The sequence below is a fragment of the Ruditapes philippinarum genome, unplaced genomic scaffold (genome assembly GCF_026571515.1).
Source record: "Ruditapes philippinarum isolate M1 unplaced genomic scaffold, ASM2657151v2 ctg141_1_1_1_1, whole genome shotgun sequence".
In the NCBI taxonomy this organism is placed as follows: domain Eukaryota; kingdom Metazoa; phylum Mollusca; class Bivalvia; order Venerida; family Veneridae; genus Ruditapes; species Ruditapes philippinarum.
In genome coordinates, this window is record NW_026864328.1 from 377,893 (window position 1) to 397,522 (window position 19,630).

General features: G+C 30.0%; 1 protein-coding gene across 10 annotated transcripts in view; it reads left to right on the forward strand.

Moving 5' to 3' along the window:
• The window catches only part of LOC132725226 (lachesin-like), a 70,525-nt gene extending 61,790 nt beyond the window's left edge, over positions 1 to 8,735 (forward strand). For 3 of the 10 annotated variants that reach the window (XM_060710311.1, XM_060710313.1, XM_060710312.1), the window contains exons 6-10: positions 396 to 686; positions 1,921 to 1,992; positions 3,240 to 3,263; positions 4,339 to 4,356; positions 5,395 to 8,735. In XM_060710311.1, coding sequence (XP_060566294.1) covers positions 396 to 686; positions 1,921 to 1,992; positions 3,240 to 3,263; positions 4,339 to 4,356; positions 5,395 to 5,543 — 554 coding nt within the window. In that variant the 3' untranslated portion in view covers positions 5,544 to 8,735. Of the gene's footprint in view, positions 1 to 395; positions 687 to 1,289; positions 1,356 to 1,920; positions 1,993 to 3,239; positions 3,264 to 4,338; positions 4,357 to 5,394 lie in introns of all 10 variants that reach the window. The other 7 variants (XM_060710314.1, XM_060710315.1, XM_060710318.1 and 4 more) reach the window with 7 other exon arrangements.
• Positions 8,736 to 19,630: the final 10,895 nt, after the last annotated feature.

Here is a 19,630-nt window from a genome sequence, read left to right on the forward strand (position 1 = left end):
AGTTCTTTTTTGGCATACTTAATTCGAATCATTTTTTTCTTATTAACAATCAAAATACACATCTAGCTCTTTGTGAAAAAACATTTTGTTTAATAAGTTTATACAACATTATTAATAAATCATTCTTTGGTGGAACTTCTCACTTGTTTTTCATAATTGTTTCTTAATCTTTGCCTTACTTTGTACTTTTCTGTATACATTATATATATTTCAAACACATTGCTTTCTCAATTCTTCATGTATTCACATGGCACAACTTCGTCATTGTTTGTCACATCTTTATACATCTTTATGCTTTTCTGCTAAATATCATCAGGTCCACTATTTTGTTTATTACAATCAATGTCTATGTGGCCACGAGCTCTTCTTTTATTTCCTTAATGTATTCTTTTCAGCTATCTCAATCGAAGGCCCACAGTTTGTGGATAAGGGCAAAAAGCTCGTGCTGACATGTAATGCAACGGGACAAATGTTTCCTCCTGAGGACATTGATTGGTTTAAAGATGGACAAAAAATAAAAGAAAGCGAACGCAAAGGAATAAGTATCGCAAAGTTTAGAATAGCTAAGACAAAAATGTTACACAGTCAAATGGAAATTGACAAAGCAGACATGTCTGATAAGGGTATCTATATCTGTAGAAGTTCGGACCTAGCCATTACGAGCACGAATGTCATTGTTTTAAATGGTGAGTGATTCGAGTAAAACTTTTAACAGTTTTCTATCCAGGTGTTTAGGGTTCATAAATTCATAAATTGTGATGTATGTGACATTAACTTATTTAATGGTTTCACCGTTTCTTTTATCATTAAGTATAAGAAATTCCCATCAGGCAAATAATTTCAAATGTTTGTATTAGCTTTATCGGAGATTTTTTTTATGATTGTATGGTATAAGTCGGTCATAATATAGTTCGAACATGTGTCTTGAGACGGATATAGTTACTGTAAAGGGTTTGTCTCCAACTTTATCTTCCACAAGTAGTTATATAACTGTGTGGAATCAGTTGTATGTTGTTCTCTCTTTCTAATAGACTGGGTTATAGTTAATTGAGTTAAAGAAGCCAGGCATATCTTTTCACACAACACCATTTGTCTTGAATTGTATTGTCTATAATACTGTAAAAGTATCTTATTATTAATACATAACATCATACGTCGTGAAATAGTATTTTACGCTACTTTATTACTGAGATTTAACCAGCAAGGTTTTGTTAAGAAATGCATAATAAGGTCGGAAAATGCAAAATACTATTTCAAAACAATATATATTCAATATATATTATTTTAAGGTAAGAATGGACCAATCATTGAGGCCCGTTCTCCAGACGATAAATATATTGATTCGACTAAATTAGGTATAAAAGAAAAATAAGAGATGTTGTTATCTTGTGATTATCTTTATTCAAAACCGACTTCTTAAATTTGGTTTTATTATCCATTCTTAGTTTGTGTAACTGCAATAAAACTTGTCACAGCCGTCCTCAAAATTAAAAACTGATAATTAAGTACCCCTAACAGGTTTAACCATATTTAAGATTTTAACATGACTAAAGTCTAGAAATATTTTATTAACAATAAGTAATGTGTATCCGAAATGAAAATGAAGTTACACAAACTGAAATGGATAAAAACATGTTTTACGTCAATTTCTTGCTGGTTAAATTTCTTTGTAGCAACCAAGCATTATATGCCGATTGTTTGACTTTTCATCGTTATATAAGAAACCTACACATTGTTATATTTATTATTCATTGCAAAATAACGCAAGGTTTATCTAACACAAATTTAACAAGTCGGTTTGTTTCCATGTATAACTTTATAACCTGCCTGGTGTTGTTGCATCTTAAAGTTATTTGACTTTTCACGACCGTGAGTAAAGCTTTGCCTTCCTTTTGTCTCACACGCCTTCAATTTTCACAGGGTCTGCAAAGAGATCAAGAAAAAAGATCCCTCCAAAATTAGACGATAATATTAATATTGATACCGAATCTGGTAAGAGGCAGCCTATTAAAACGAAACCTCTGTCGATGTGCTTTAGTGAAAATAAACATTTAAAATCGCTCATTACAAACTTTGAAGGGGTTCTGGCGAGTCACTGACTTTGTTGTCTATGCTCAAAATCGTTTTCCATATCTTTGGTATAATTAATAAAGTTTATGCGAGTCGGGTTGTGGTGTTTAACTACATGCCTATATCGAATATTCTTTAGTTCAAATGAATAAAGTTCGGATATCTGTTATTGTCTCAATTTTGTTTTTGCTTCATGGTCTTTTTTTGATATTTTGTTAAATGATCAATAATTCACAAAGCGTTTTGTCCTCAAGTCCGTAGCTTTTGATGTCGTTTAGCATAGCTTTTGTCTGATTAGTCAATGTTTTAAATATATATTAACAATTACTTATGTTAATAAAGTGTGTGATATGTTATTTAAACATACTAATTTGAATGATGATATTAATAACATAAAACACTGTATTACTTAAAGTTTTTTTTAATCTTAAGGTTTAATATCGTTTATGTTGTTTTGCAAATTCTTTAATTGAATAGAAGAAAAATATGTTCAGCTAAAATGTTGTTTTATATACAAAAGGCGGATGTATATTTTGCCGAAAATAGGCACAACAATACTTACCGTTTTTAGGCATTGGACTATGTAGTAATCAGTACTTTTGTTTCAAAAAAGAATAAATGAATTTATTTATTTGCGAACAGTATTATACAAAACGAAATACTGCAGTTACATTAACATTTCTAGAATGTAAGACATAAATTAAATATGAAAATACTTACTGCAGTTTTTGTAATGGATTATAATTTTTTTTATCTTCCAGCGGTCATACTTAGTGTTTAACAGCATGTCGTCGATTAATAATAGTTGAATGTTAATTCATATATCGTAAAGCAGTATAATAATTCATGATACAAATATGTTATAAGCCTGATGTTAATAATATTTCACCTTTGACATATAAAACATAAATGAATGAATATAATATGTTTCATTAGAATCTATTTATTTCCTAACAATTTAAAAATATTTTTTCTAGCATCCAGTGTTTTCCATTTTTACAATATTATTTCATTAAAGTGAGATAGTTATATTCCAAAGATTTTTTCCAAAGACACTCATGTACACATATATTAACTTGGACGAAAGATGTTGATAATTTTCATTGCTTTATAATTGTTTTTCCTTTGCTTAATGAATTATATTATATAACATTTGTTTTCTATTACAGCAGAAACAAATGTTATAAAGCGTGGTAAGTAGATTTATCTTGTATCCTTGTTTAAATCTATGTATTTTCCCCACCAGTATAAATACTTTAACAATCAACATAGTATTGCTATTAACATAAGTTAGTTCTAATTAGCATAGACTTTATGTGTTGAAAATCGCAGTACTTAAGACCATTGAATTTTTATAATATTTTTGTTTGTCTTTTGAATCAAATAAATAAAGTGTATAATCGCCGACCATTATGTAATATCACTTTTGTTTAAACTTAATTTGCGTCAGAAACTTTCTGACGCGAAATATTCCGATTCAATTCTTTAATCACATGTAACAAACCCAAAAAAGTAACTTTTTGGTCATTGATTAATTTTAAAACATTCCTAGTTAACAGACTTATATCAGCCGTGTCATGTTTTTTAAACGTTTTTATATTTCAATTGGTTTGTTTGGGTTTGGTGCGCTTAAATATTATAAGATAAGATTATTTCACCTGTTTTTGTTGATAATTTCATAAAAAGTAGGAAAATATACAACGTGTTACACTTCTATAAATTCAGAATATATAATCATAATATTGAAGCATATTTGGTAAAATTATTTATTATACATTTGCCTAATAATTAGCAAATAATTTACATTTTTGACAGGATCTCGTCACTAATTTTTGAACGAAATATTGAAACATTGGAACATTTATTAGGGAAACTTTTCCGATTGTTTGGATGTTAAAATAAATCTTTTTGTTGATATATAAGTTCAAATAAAAGAAATATCTCAAAGAGGTTCATATGGATGACCGTTTATCAAAAGGAGGTTAAAAGTACAAATCGGATATCGCAATAATAAGATTATATGCATGTCTTTCTCATGTGCCTTGTTTTAAACCAGCTATCATGCATTGTACCCTTTTTGTATTTTTATGACATTAAGATGTGTTTGCATTTAATACTTTCAAGTTCAATAGTTTCTTTTTTAATTACTTTTACTTACTTAGAAAAGCACCTCCCTTTTGAAATAAGTATCTAGAAATTTCATCTTCACTTTAAATCACTGAACACAAATATATTACTTTACTTTTCCTTACCATCGGCTTCACAAAGGTGGTGGAAATTTAAATGGTAAGCGACCGTGCATGCCTTAATATTTACAAATTATTTTTTCCTTCAGGCACTTAGACACTTCAGCACATTTTCCTATTTCATTATTCTACGAAAAAACAACAACTAAATTCTGTTCCATCTTGATTAATGAACAAAAGCATTCAAACTGACAATTACTAATTTAAACTGCGCTTATAATTATGTTTGTCTTGTTATATAAATTATTTAGCCTTATTTATATTTTCTGTAACACATGGCATTCTAAATTCATACTCAGTTTTTAAAGCACTTCTAAAATTGAACAAGAAAAATCGGTTATTTCTTCTGTCCGAAGTGAACAATTACAAAAATCGAGATTATCTAGCTGGTTAATGCATTGTGCTTAGCTTATGCAATTATTGTTAATAAAGGTATTATAATTTTACATAACATATGATATATTGCATATCAACATGCGATTTTGCATACTATTCTTTGTATATTCAATAGCAGTTCATGTTTACTATCATTCATTTTATGTATTTTTTCTTCTTGTTTGGACTGAACTACAAATTGTCGTCGCAAACAAAAGCGTTCTGTTTTCTTTTCCTTTTAATATTTATTATTTCATCAATCGCATGTGTATTTCTTATCTTTTGTTTATTTTAATGTGATGATTTTACTTGTGAAAATGTTGATTGTTCTTTTTCTTGCATGTCCATTTTTAAGAAAAATTGGATTTGTAAAAAATGTTTTTAAAGAGATTGTAGAAGAACGAACAAGTGTAAGAGTAATAGAAATATATACATATAAACGGTAAGTAAAATTAGGCAAACAATAAAGGTCATTTATAGTGATTTTTCACTAAAGAAATTGAAATTTCTCAAAATGAAGACGCCAACATTAGGAGCTTTAAACTTCATTTCAGAAGATGATGTAGTAAATGTTGTATAATGAATGTAGCTATCACTTTGAATTGCCTGAAATGTTTACCTAGTGTTGCTGTATTTTCAGTGCATAATTAGAATACCATTTGTTTTCTAAACTTCTAAGTACACGTTCTTCCTTTTATTTCAGCAAATCCAAGCGACAGTGGTGCATCAGCGTCGACAAGTGCAGCTTGCTCCATCGCATTAATACTGCAAAATGGCAATACTTTAACAAGTGTGTTGACAATGTTGTGTTGTGTGTTTGTAACTCTACAGGTGTGTTACAGAACTTTATAAATGTGCCTTGATGTCACATTTTGAAACAAGAAAGTGGTTTGAAATACGTGTGATGGTATGATGCAGTAAATTTTTAAGTAGCTACCAATCATGTAAACTATCGTTGATTCAATGCTGATTAACTTCGTTGACTTATTGCATCATTTGTAAATAGAATAAAATTTGATGCAAATGATACTGTGATTATTTATGAAGAGGGTAGAAAAGATAACTAACTATTATTTGTGTATTTCAATGAATGAACCATAACAGAAGCCCTACCTTGCATATATGAAGAGAATTACGATGGGTGTGCACGGCTAAATGCTGCAGGCTCAGTGCACGTGCAACAGAAAACGGGTAAAACGTTTCGCTTGTAGTGGTCAGGGATCCCTGATATGATTGTGTGCTTAGTGAAAAGAGGCACATTATAGTCGATGGAACAGAATTTGCAAGATAGTGTTTTTAAATATTTTGATGATATTTGATTTAGCCAGTTTTATAATTTTGTAAATGTGTTTGATTTTCATGATGTTATTGGTAAGCAGGCAACATTCAAAATTTGAAAATAATATCGATCAAGCATGGTTGTTCTGCTATAGAACACTTTTGCGATAATTGCAGCAACAAATAATTATTTTTATGATTGATATATCGTCTTTGCAACTAATTTTGCCATCAAATTATTTATGTTTATAAACAAATTACCAAAACTGTATGTTCTTCAGATGATTTAATTTTAGATAAAATTGAATTGCCGTGTATTACATTGAAGATACTATATAAGGTTGTCGTCATTTTAAAATCTAACCCCACCTCGTCAAAAATCATCACTCTTCAATTTATCTCATCAAAAGCCATTGAATACTTAAGCCAAAGTGACGTATATAAAACTTTCTTGTTTCCAAATTAGTTTACATAATATAAATAGAAATATAGGATCAGTTCATTTAAATGTTTCTCTTATCGAGAGGAGGGAAGTAAGTTTCATTTGTCTGACGTAAAATGGCAAATATAGCTGAAGATATGTATCATAATGATGCTAGTAGCGTGTCGGGTAGATAATTGGATAAACCATTAACTGAACGATTAAAAAAAAAGAATTTGTTAAAATAGTTTTGAGTCTGCTTCAAAACAAAAATCAAGTTTTTTCTTAGAGATAAACTATGCAGCATAAACTGTATTCATATTACTGATAGAGTTCCAAATGCAAGTTGTTTTTAATGACACTATGTATTCATACTGTGTTTACATATAATGTGTAAAGTTAAAAACGTAACATAACGTTTCCTTTCTGTGTGTACTCTTTACTTAAAGCGATTATATAACAATTATCAGTGTTTTTTCATGTATCTGAGCATAAATATCTTTAAGATTTACCTACTTTTTCTGCGGATCAGATTTAAAATTTAATTGTTCAATAAAACAGATTTCAATATGGAATCACTAGAACGATGACCCAAAAGAAATGACTGAAAGGAATGCTACAAATATATAAATATAAATTACAATGTTTTATCTGATTAATAAAGCAACCCATCCCTTATAGCATTCCAAATGTTTGTAATATAGACAGAATTTATATGGTTTATTTGTAAGTATAGGTTTGTTACAATATATTTATAATTTATATAATATTTAGCTTTCAGTTAGTACTTCGTAACATTTGAATAACATACACGTAAGCTTCTGTACATTGTTCAAACTATCGATATGACGCTTTATCTGTAAGCTTTCTTTTATTTTCTCTTCAATGCAAATGTGCAATTCTTGACTGTCAGCGATTGGCTACTGACAGAGAAAATCCTAACTTACATTTTATAATAAGCAATGTTAGAGCTCTCATGTACCACAATTTAATTTGTATAGCTTTATTCAATAATTGCCCTTGAGAAAAAGAGAAAATATTTGGTAAAACAACTATATTGGCATGCGCATTTTGCACAGTAGCAAGGTATAAATCAGAAATAATATTAGAGACTATTCTTGTCTGAAGTTTGGACATAAATCTAGAAAAATAATGTAATGTAGATAAAACTGAATACCTACGTCATCGTAAGATTTGGGTATTAAATTGAATTCCAATCAGGTGTAATATTTATGGCCAGTATTCATCAATTTGAAAAAGGAAAATATAGCTAGACCATGTTCAAATTTTAGTTGTTTTTCAAGTCACTGATTATTAAATGTTCTGCAGCGTACATATTACTTAAGCTTTTATGGAACATTTTTAGGCCTTTTATGTCATATAAATTTCTTTAAAATTCAATGCAAGTAGATATATTTAACAGCATAAGTTGTTCAACTGGTATTGTAAGTCAAACGCTTATCTTATCATTATATTGAGTTTATATTACATTAAAAGAAAAACATGTATAATTATGGAATGCTTATTTTCGTCATCTTCCTTCGGTTTTGTAAATATAAGTATATCATTTTTTATTTGTTTATTTAACAAGTTAAAACTAGAATCTGACCACCCTTGCATGATTAACGACATACCTCATTTTAGAATTTGTTTAAGTGTTCATATATGTATCATTTCAGCATTTTAACGCTACTGAATAAATAAAACTTTCTATCTGTCATTAATTGCTAAACATAATTGAACTATCAAGGAAATCAAGAATCAAGAAAAAAAATTCACTATTAGAAATAAAGCACGTGTGTGTATATCTGTAATTTTTCGTAACAAATGTTCACTTATGTCTTAACCTTTCATCGCAAATTATACTAGTTATATCTAACAATACGAAAACAGTGTGACTACATTACGTACATTAAACAATGATGAATAACATTTCACAATTTTTTGACAAACTTCTATATATAATAATATTATGAAACCTTATCTAATAAAAGTCAAAGATCTTTGTCATTTTAATGTCATAACAATGATTATATGTTATGGTAATCTAATTTACATGCGGTATAAGTTTTGAAACAATGGTGGTAATTTCCAAGGGATTATGTTAAAAATATCATTTCCAAGAAATTGAAGAACTTGATCAAATACATATATAAGTTATTTTGGGTCATCTTAAAAATATGAGGCATTTTTAACAAAACATACATCATTTTAGGTATTTTGTGATTTATTCTTTATTTTAGTTATCCGTTAACGTTATTGTCAATGGTCTTATATATGTATATTTCGACATCCTATGTAAATTCGAAGTCGTTGATTTTAATAAAAAAATTATCTCAATGCAATTATTGTGTGTTTTGTTTGTTCAACCCAAAATAAGAACCAATAAGAAGAATTGAGCGCCTAATTGTGGCACAAAACAGTTTGAAATATGCAATATTTCTTCTCAGATTTTGCTATTTTCGAAAGGCAAGAAGACTTTATTTCCGATGCACAGAAGTTAGAGACATTTATAAAGTACTTAATATGTAAAGCAAGTGATGATTAGATTTACAGAATAAGCACTTTTTCAACTTGAAAAATCAATTTGAATACAATCCATTTCAAGAGATGTGCGGTGCTAAATAATAAGTGCACATCCGAATAAGACTGATGGCTGATGACAGAAGAAGTAAAGGAAGAAGAAAATGAAGGGACAAACGAAGATAAAGAAACAGATAGTTTATTTCAATTTATTATTTCTAATGTTTTATTCCTTGATATCACGCGGATAAAGAAAACATATTAAAATGGGTAAAATATATCTTTGACATAAACATATCTTTGACATAAACAAAGAAATCATTCTAGCTTTCGTTGACTGTCAAGGAATTTCTAATTGAATGTAAATGATAACAATTGAATTGAAGAAACTACATCTTTGTCTCGTTAACAACTTGATTCTTATCCCAGCAGCAAAGCCTAACCAAGTAAGTATGAACTAATTTATCTTCCTGCAAAAGACATCATCCCTGTAACATTCCAATATTATATGTAAGTTAAGAGCAGAAGACCTTGGAATCATCATCATCATTTTCTTCAGACCCATCAACCATTATGGTGTATACATCTAAAAAGCATAATATCATAACTTTAGATTTGAATTCCCAGTAACAGTATTAGTTAATATAACCACACAACATAGTTGTTTGTGCTTATTTCTAACGATTGAACGAACTGTTTTGAATACACAAGAACGTGTATTACTTGTTTGTCTAAGAGTTCATTTGCATTTAATAAATAAATTATTCGCTAGATTTCATCGGACATGAAATTGTAGTATGTAATCGATTATGGTACTAAGATAAACATATTAACTTAGAACACATGCAATGGCATACGTCTTCAATAGGCTGATTAATGAATGAAAACTAGATTTCTTTAATTTAAAATTGCCATGTATATTGATGTCTTACTGTCCAACGGGAAAAGTGGAACAAATGTAGTGACACCTCATCAACTTGCTGCCAAATTTACGCTACATTTTATGAAGTTTGTATACCTGCTTTCCTTTTGCTTTTATAAGGTTCAGTACCATTTTATAGTATCAATATTTGACATAGTCATTGTTAATTTGTTTGCACTTGAAAATGAATGAAAACAATAATTCATTGATCAATTCAGCTTATTTTTCTCATATCAAATATTTAGTTCTGTGTCTCAAATCGTATTATACATTTGAAATATTAACCTAACACGGGCTTAGCATTGGCAATTATCAGCTTAAATTTCATTCAAACATTACAAAACAGAAAATAATTGAGAAACGCCTCTTTTAGTTCTGTAGGAATGTCAATCAATAAATATGAACGCGTACAAAAGTTAGCTTAAAGGGAGACAATACCTTTTATTATCGATAACGAAATGAGATTCATTTGTTCTAACAATGGAACTGTATTATATTAACTGCATTCATCACTTACGGTAAGAAACTACATGTTAGATCGGAGGTCGTCTGCTACAGTAAATCCAGAAAATCGCCAAACGACATTTACAGTGTTGTTTGGACGTGAAGCCAAGCAACAAGAACTAGACTAAACATGGTGGTCTAGAAGGTAAATGTTATTTAAAACAATGTTTGTGCGGAGATATACATGTACATATTGCACCATAATTAAATATCTATATAATTATAAATATTAAAAATAATAAAATAAACTTGCTACTTTGCTATAAATAAATTGCTGTATGTGTTAGAAAGAGCATCGAAACACGACGCTATCTGATTTGTACGACGGGGCGTTGCCCCCGAGTATTAATCAGATTGCCGAGTGTTTTGATCTTCTTTCTCTTTTTTATCATAGTCAAACATAAAAACACGTTCCCTGTTGTCACAATATGAAACCCCTGAAAAAAGTAACCAATGGACGAGCATCTTAATGTGATATTTCTATCGCTTCCCTTTCCCTACCGTCACAATAAGTAAACTCCAGCAAAAATGAGACAATCAATGGGCATGCCCTGGAGTGCGGGTTACTAAAACCTGCACTCCACTTAACGCACGGTGTTGTATATGTAAACGATTTAACTCTGACACCTTTTCAACAGAAAGGTCCTAAAACTGTGATACAATAAAATATAATTACGCTCTCGTTATGTAACAGTCAAAAGGTATAAATACACCACGAAAATCATTGGTTAAACATGACAATAAGAGAGGAAAAGTGCATACGAATATTCGAAAATATTGTCAACATTCCAAATACAAGCCTGCCGTGATTCCTTTTACATAAATAGTGCAATTGCGATTGTCTGTTTGGTCGTAGACAGTGTCTACTTATTTGATTAACGACACCAAATATTATTCAAAAGAAGATCCTACACTAACAATAGATATTTGGTTAGTCTATAAACTTTATATCTTTATATCATAGTTTTAAAGCTGCGAAAGAACATGCTTATGTAATTGTAATAATTCTAGTTTTTTCTTTTGCATGTCTAGACAAGAAAACACTAAATAAAAAAGTAACAGTACTAATTTATAACAGGTTTTATGAAGTATAATCAAAGATAGAAATGCTCATTATTCAGGCTATAATAATTGGAACGTGGGAATCACTTGAATTATCCAAAAGCAAATATTTGTAAACATGAATTTTTCAATTCGATATTCAAATTTTCTTTGTCGTTTTTGTTTATTTATTTATTTATTTTTGACTTCATGACTGCGATGAGTGACTTCTAAAAATGCTATTAATATGTTCAACATAATTTATTATTGTTAATGTAAATAAAAGTTCTGTGCATAAAACTGTGTTCTGAGCCTGTGAAATTTCAATGATTTTAACAGTTTTCATGTACTAATGTCACCCCTTAAAAGACCAAACAGGGCATGATGATAGGAAATGATTGGACATTGGATACTGTACACTGTTATATTTAAAAACTAGCTTAATTATTGCTAAAATTCAGCTAAATAATGGAGTTGTCGTAAAGTAGTTAGAAACAATCGAAATGCCTTATATATATATAATAATTATGCGGTCTCTTATGAGTATTGAGACATTAAGACTTTTAACACGTCGTAAAATTATGTTATGAGTGTAAAACGGGATATTGCCTATATAATAAAATAAATCTACGAAGTGCTTTGAAAACAAGAATGATATGTAGAAGGGTTCCTTAGTTCGTTTACTTCATTGATACAGTGTTTTGATTGAGGACAATTTCATATAGCTTAACCTTTTCCATAAAAGATTTCATTTTCTATTCATTAGATATTTTGCTACTTCCTGTTTTCAAATCATTTAAATAATTCTGATACTGACACGGAATAACACCCATTATATTATCTAAAATATCATTAAAAAAGAATATAAAAAAATAATTATAACGCCTTATTTCTGTAGGACGCTAATTAAAACATAATTTAGTTTCGACCGGTAAAGACATTGTAAAATTAAACAGACCGCATAAAATCTAAGTTTAATACAACACAATTATCATTTAAAATAAGTGTGTACAATTAGAGGCGGGGGAAGGGATAGGTAATTCGAAATGTAATTTTATCTTCCTGGTTTTTCTCTGTAATTAACAATCTTGTATCGGATTGTCATGAAGTCTTTGAGGAGATATCATATCCGTCGTAAGTCTAAGTACGAGGGTTGTCCCAAAAGTCCGTGACAAATTTTATAGACGATTTATTTTTAACGCCAATAGATAATAATTCAGACATATAACCGGTAAGGTTATTATTTAACATTACAACAAATCATTTACAAAATATTTACTTTAGTTACTTAGAAATTTTCAGTATTTATGACATTGGATTGAGTTGCCGGCGCACGTCAAATAATTTGTATTTTGTTATGAATAGGCTAAAATTAATTATATATATTTCAAATATCTGATGATATGTCTGCACTATGTCGCGTTGACTTCCTCTGCTGCTATGTTTACATCATCTCAGAAAATTTTAGTTAAATAACTTAAGAAACGAACAGGTTACGGATAAATGAAAATATCTAATAGAAAATAGGAAAGTTAAAATGGCGACGCTTCAAGAATTTGCGGCGCAGTGAACAGGTCACTCAGGTTTCGTGACTTTTTTAAGATGACACATGTAACGATTTTCAACAAATATACCAAATATAACAGTTTAGCAACATATCTTGAACATTTGTTTACTAAAGGCATGAACGGAACCAGAGTTCTGCGCAAAAAAAGCAAAAATAAGGAAAGCATGAATAGGAAGAACGGTCTCCGTCGCCTATTTCCTACAGCTTAAAGCAGGTGCCACCAGACAGGATGTTTGCGTTAAAAAAATTAATGTACGCCATCCAAATATTCAACAGACTTTAACAACCACATGATTTAAGTCTGTAATTGACGATTTATGGGTAAAGCTGTACCATTTTTGCGTTGAAAGCCGTTGAGAGTATTTGAGAAACGCGCCTTAAATAGATTTAACGCCGTCTTTGACGTTTGACGTGCGCCGCGATTCAAGTAGTTGCCATGGTTTTTACGGCATATGTTTGTTGTTTGTTGATATTTTTCTATGTACGTTTGTGAAAATGTTTCAATTATATGGGTTTATAACATATTAAAATATCAAATTCGTACCTATTTTAGTTAGCTTTTAAACAATCCTGTCACAGAATATTGGGACAACCCTCGTATGTCCGAAACATGCAAAGTGTGGAGATATTATATCCGTCGTAAGTCTAAGTATGTCCGAAACATGCAAAGTGTATCAACAAAATATCACAAAACCGACTGAGTCACGCGTTCTATGACAAAACGGTGCGAAATATCAAATATATGCTTAAAAATGCATAATTATATTAACATATGGCTCAAAACAAGAAAATCTGCGACAAGACATCTTAATACCCTTTAAACCCATCCAAACTACGGATCATGCCTGTAAGTCCATTTGTAAATAATGTGTTTCATAACTAGAATAGAGAAAAAAAGAGTCGACCAAAACAGCAAAATTTAAACTATATTGCAGGCTAGGTGTGATTCATGGACGGAACTGGATAGTGCAAGCTACCGTCCACGCTCCCACACCAGCACCGACTTTTGCAGAATTCAACATTGAGCATGGTAATGAGGACATTTTGAACTTAAGATGTTGTGAAGATCATTACAACAATAGACTTACTGTCTAATGCTAGCTTTGCACTTAAATGTATTCTTTGTATGGTTGATGTGAATGCAACATGTGGCTATATCTTAAAATGATCCGATGTTTCTAATAAATATTTTTTACAACAAATAAATTTTAACCAAAGAAATTAAAAAAAATATATATTGCACTCCATTTTCCATCGTTTTAATGTCCCCTTATAAATTCAATTTTGTGTTCCATCTGACCAAGTTTTTATTTCTATAGTCAAAAGAATTTATATCATATTTTGTCCAGCATTTAATCTTATAATCTTACCCTTATCTTCAGCGTAAAACATATCAATTAAATCATAGCAATATAAAATCCAGAAACCTGTGACAAATGGGTTGTAGAAAACACCTGTTTTTTTCCGCGTTTATCAAGAAAGATGAACAATTCAATAATTCTTGACTATCATGGTCATTTTATACGAACGTTTTTTTACCTCTCTTTTTATAAATATTTTGGCTTTAGTTTACACAGAAGTTATTTCAGTTTGGTTGTGTAGGAAGCTTATAGACACACTTTGAACCAGGCGGTACTAAGCAATGTGTATAAAGTTCCCAGCTCAAGAAAACAACGGCGAGCCGATGACGGGTTTTGACTCCACGTATCTCTCTTTGGATTGATTACAACTCGGCCATGGCTTTAACATGGATATACTGGAAATTGGCATTTTAACATTTTACATAAGCATTTTAAATGTTTTCATTGCACAGTTGATGTAAATGCATCACGTTGATACAATTTTAATATTTTTTTCAATACATTTCCACTTTCGTATGAGACCGTAGTGACTTGATTTTTAGAGCGTACTTTTTCTTTCTTTCAAATAGCCAAACTTTTGTAATAATTATAGATACTTTGTTAATTGTTTTATATAGTTAAAGTAAAATTGTTCCACAACTAAATGTAAAAATAGAAATAGAAAAGTCATGAATCATCACAATATCAATTAAGCTTATGTTTTCAATAATCAAATTTTAATTATTGTTTAAGATATTGACATGAAGCACGATTCCTATTGTTAAGTTAAAACGCAATTAAAAGTTTACAAATATAATATAATTGAAAAACGCTCTCTTTTGTCCAAATGTCAGTCAATAAATAAGAAGGCGAATAAAGGTCACATTAAAGAAGGTGTGTGTATGGATATATGATTCTCATTGTTGGTACTATAATGAGACTTAGAGTGCGTCGTGAAAAAGTTTGTGTTTTACTGATTAACTCATTTGCTCAATGGCACAATATTAATATCGACTGTGTAAATAAACTTCATTGTAGCTTATCAAATGAGTAAGTACCAACATGTTAATATGTAGAAGGATAAATAAGTATTAAATTAGTATTAAATTCATTTGCAGAGAACCACGTGAGATTATGCCCATCCTGGTGAAAATGGTAGTAAACGGGTAACAATAAAAATAATTTTGCCATAATTGTGTTCTATTTAATAATTTTCTATGCAAAAATAATCAATAGTGCACGTGACCAACAGACATTTCTATAAATATCCTTCAGAATTTATTGGTTGCGTTTAATTCCTAAAAAAAGTGGGTCAGTCTTTTTTTAGAATATAGGTTGTTTTAATGGTATCATAAACATTTTTAATAATCATTCATTTACCAAACACCATATTAATAGCCATATTACTAATTCAACTGAATATCACAGCAAAAAAACATGTGCACAATGTCACTATTTGTGTCGCAAACATAGTTTTCATATAGTTTATAGTTTTCATTTATCCTAACGAAACGTTCCCGACTCACATCACCAGGTTATACTATTTTTTGTAGTGTTTATCTCTCTAGAACATTTAATTGATAATAACACGGAGAGTGAATCTGGAAAACAAAAAAGAAAAATGTGTGACACATTTGCTGTAAAGTGCTGTAAGTGACAAGGCCAAAACAATAGATTTTGCTTCAGCAGTACATATAGATACATTATCTTTTTGTCTCATTCTAGATAATTTTTTTATCGATGACGCTTGTATCTACTTTGCAGCCATTTTCTGAACCGCCCATGTAAATATGAATTAAATCTTCATGTTCTTTGAAATTTGCAAAAATACTTTCCTTAAGGAGAATTAAGTAACTTTTTCAAAGTTGAAAGACTTATATCAATTTCTGGAGAATTGTAAGTCCACGGACGAACATCTTTTACGTTTCTCGTAGTGTTTATCTCTCTTGGAAAATAAGTAATGTAATATCATTTTTCCTTATTAATAAACTAATTTTACAATCGGTACATCTTTTATGTGTATTACTGCTATTTCTAATAAAATTATGCACATGACTAACAAATAATGAAAGCAGATGTTTCGTTTGATTATAGTTTAAAAAAATAATCGTTCATTAATTATATTTTTGTAAAGTAAATGAATAGTAACATACACATTTGATTAATGTTAAATATATGCACCCAATTGTAGACTATTGATGTTTATTAAGATACTAATATAATCACATAGTTTTACATGGCAGTAATGAGGGCAATAGCTAATGATATGTCGAGCAATATTGTCAACATTCCAATAACAACCCTGTGGCGTTTCACTTAATGAACAAACACTTAATAGCGCATAACTTTTGCCTGTAACGGTCCTAGGCGGTGTCCGTTATTTGATTAATAACACCTCTTTTATAATCAGAATAATTCCATAACATAAAAACAGATAAGTGGCTAATCCTTGCGGTTTAGAAGCTGAATTCATAAAATGTTAAAAATTATGTAATATTTGCATGCGTTAACAAATCAAGAGTAATATATAATAAAGATAATACATGTATCTTCTACTAACTTATTTAAAATTGTCGGTTAAACACAATTGGGGTAAAGTAAAAGTGATTATGAAACGGCCATTCAAATGAAATATATTATTTTTCAATATCTGCGGTAATTTGTTTGTATATTTTGGGATAAACATAACAAGCCACACCGTACCGAACACAATAATTGTTTAAAGGGCTTAGTACAAAGTTATAAAATAAGTTGGTTAAGTCTTCGTATAAAGGTTTATTTCTTTTAAGAAGTCGATCAATATTTCGGAAGGAACTGAGTAAAAAAGTTCTGAAAATTAATTTACTTGGTAGTATCTCACAAATCTGTGCAAGATCATAGCATTCAAGGAGAAAATGTTCAACGGTAAAATTCTCATTGAAGCAAATATAAATATAAGCATCATCAGCTGTTAAACGATGTAACTCGAGAGTGTCCTAGTCGACATCTTAAGGCCTCAACAGACGGTAGGATTTAGAGGTTCAACACCAATTATAACTTAGATGTAAAAGCAAATCTTAATGTGTGAAGGCTTCTTTTTCTTGAACTCGTACAACTTATTATTAATAAAATAATATGAATGAAATGCAAGAACAATTTGGACTTTAATGTAAACATAGAAGTTAGATGGAGTAAAAATGATGTTAAAAAATTCTTGGAGAACCACCACGTTTTGGCATGTTCGAATCACAAATTACACAGAAAATGATTATAAACTATTTAAAAAAAAACATGGAGGACTTTCCATCATTGCTCATGCAGAAAAATAATTTTTCACTGTGAAACCATAGTATTTAGGGTGCTCAGTAATGTTATTCATTCCAAAACATGGTAATTTCCTAAATGCTCCACCCATGCTATCAACAACCTTAATCTCTTAATCAATCATCTTTATTGGTAAATACCAACAATTATATAACACTTTTTGAGAATTGTAAGTCCACGGAGCAGCATCTTTTTAACATTTTGAAGAATATATATAATTGGTCTTTTTTAAGTTTTCCAGAACTATCTGTTAAAAGAAATAAATATGCTGTATATGTTGTAATCCGATTAAATTATATTAATTTATGCAGCACACTTTTTACACAAAGCTAGCATCAAAACGGAGTATTTTCCAGTTTTTACATTAGGATAATAACCGAAGAAATTAATAAGCTTTGTCATAAATATGTCTCCTGTCATATTCTTAAGTGTGTTTTAATGTTCTAGAAGTAAACAATAAGAACATCTTAACAAGAAATCCGAAAAGTAATTTGTTAGGTAATAAAGAAAATGGTAAGGGGAAGATGAATCACTCTTCCTGTAGAGTTAATGCTCTAGTAAACCACCTTCTTGTTGCCCAAAATCGTACGGTATGTCAAGAATTCAAAATAATATATGTGTATACATAATAGTGTCAGATCTAAAAAGGAGTAAAAGAAGAGTTACTAGATTATATCAATTAAATAGATGTTATTTTACTACACGTAGACAAAAGGCTAAAAATAGAGTTTGTGGGCTTTTTTTCTTTTTAAGTTAGAGTTTGATAGACAGTATTATGAAAATAGATCTGACCAGCGCAACAATATCAATATAATCCTGCAAAACTATATAACAACTTTCCAATTGAGACATTCAAGTTAAATACAAACATTTTAAGTACTATTCGCAGTTATGTGTAGTTGTATAGTTAGACCAAAGTGGGCGTCAGTGGATGACTGGTTAAGGTCGTTGACTTAAAAAAGGAAGACGTCTTGAATCATTCCGTGCTTATTTTAGGCACAATGGTGCACCAGAGAAGCGGTGAGGAGCAAGTGGCCAGAAACCAACCAGCCACGGGCACTCATATACATGTATATTCATATATTAATCTAAATACCTTTGCGCTATTCTACTGTGTTAGTTTCATACTGACATGTATTTTTATTATTAAAAAGTTTGTTCGCCTTGAAATTTTCTTGAGTATGTTTAGTAACAGTTTTACATACACGTACGTCATACAATATTTTAAAGTTTGAAATAGAAATTATTCGCTATGTATAGACAATTGTCTGCATTTACCCTACATATGTTCAGAAAATTCGGTTAAATATTATCATTAAGTATTAATTCATAATTCATTCAATTATTTCTTGAAATCATTACCGAAATTTATGGTTTTGAACGCAAAAAGTACATTTTAAAACCACTATTGATGGTTTGTTTCAGATGAAAAGATAATAAAGCACGAATATACAACACTGATTGCTTGAAAAAAAATCCTTTAAATAATTATCATGAAAAATTCCGCTGTTAATCAAACAATTATAGAAACAACAATATGTTTATAATTTGAGCTTATGCTATCCAACCAAAACATCCTGAGCATTTCCCTTCAGCCATATTTAATGCCGTTCATGCTTTTATGTATTCATTATCACACATTCTTTATTGTTAACAATTGTTCTTGTTGCACGTGAGACGAGAAAGAATAATTAATCAAATGTTTGCAATGAGTGTCGACTGGTCTGGTTTACAATCAAGAGTTAGGTTTGGTTTTTATCCTACTTTCGTCCAATCTTGAATTTGAAAACTTTCTGCCAGTATATTTTCAAATTTGATTCCAATAAAGTGATTAATACGCGATTTAACAATGGAATGGGGAAATTAAATTGAGACAATAGGGGTACAGTAGGGTGAACGTTTCGGTTGTCAAAAATAGCGTTTTTCGTGCGTCCGTTTTTCGTGTAACGTGCGTGCGTATATCGTGCAACGTGCGTTTGCTGAATCGCTTTCTCAAGCGTGCATCGTTTACAAGCGTTTAACGTTTATCGTTTCTCTTGT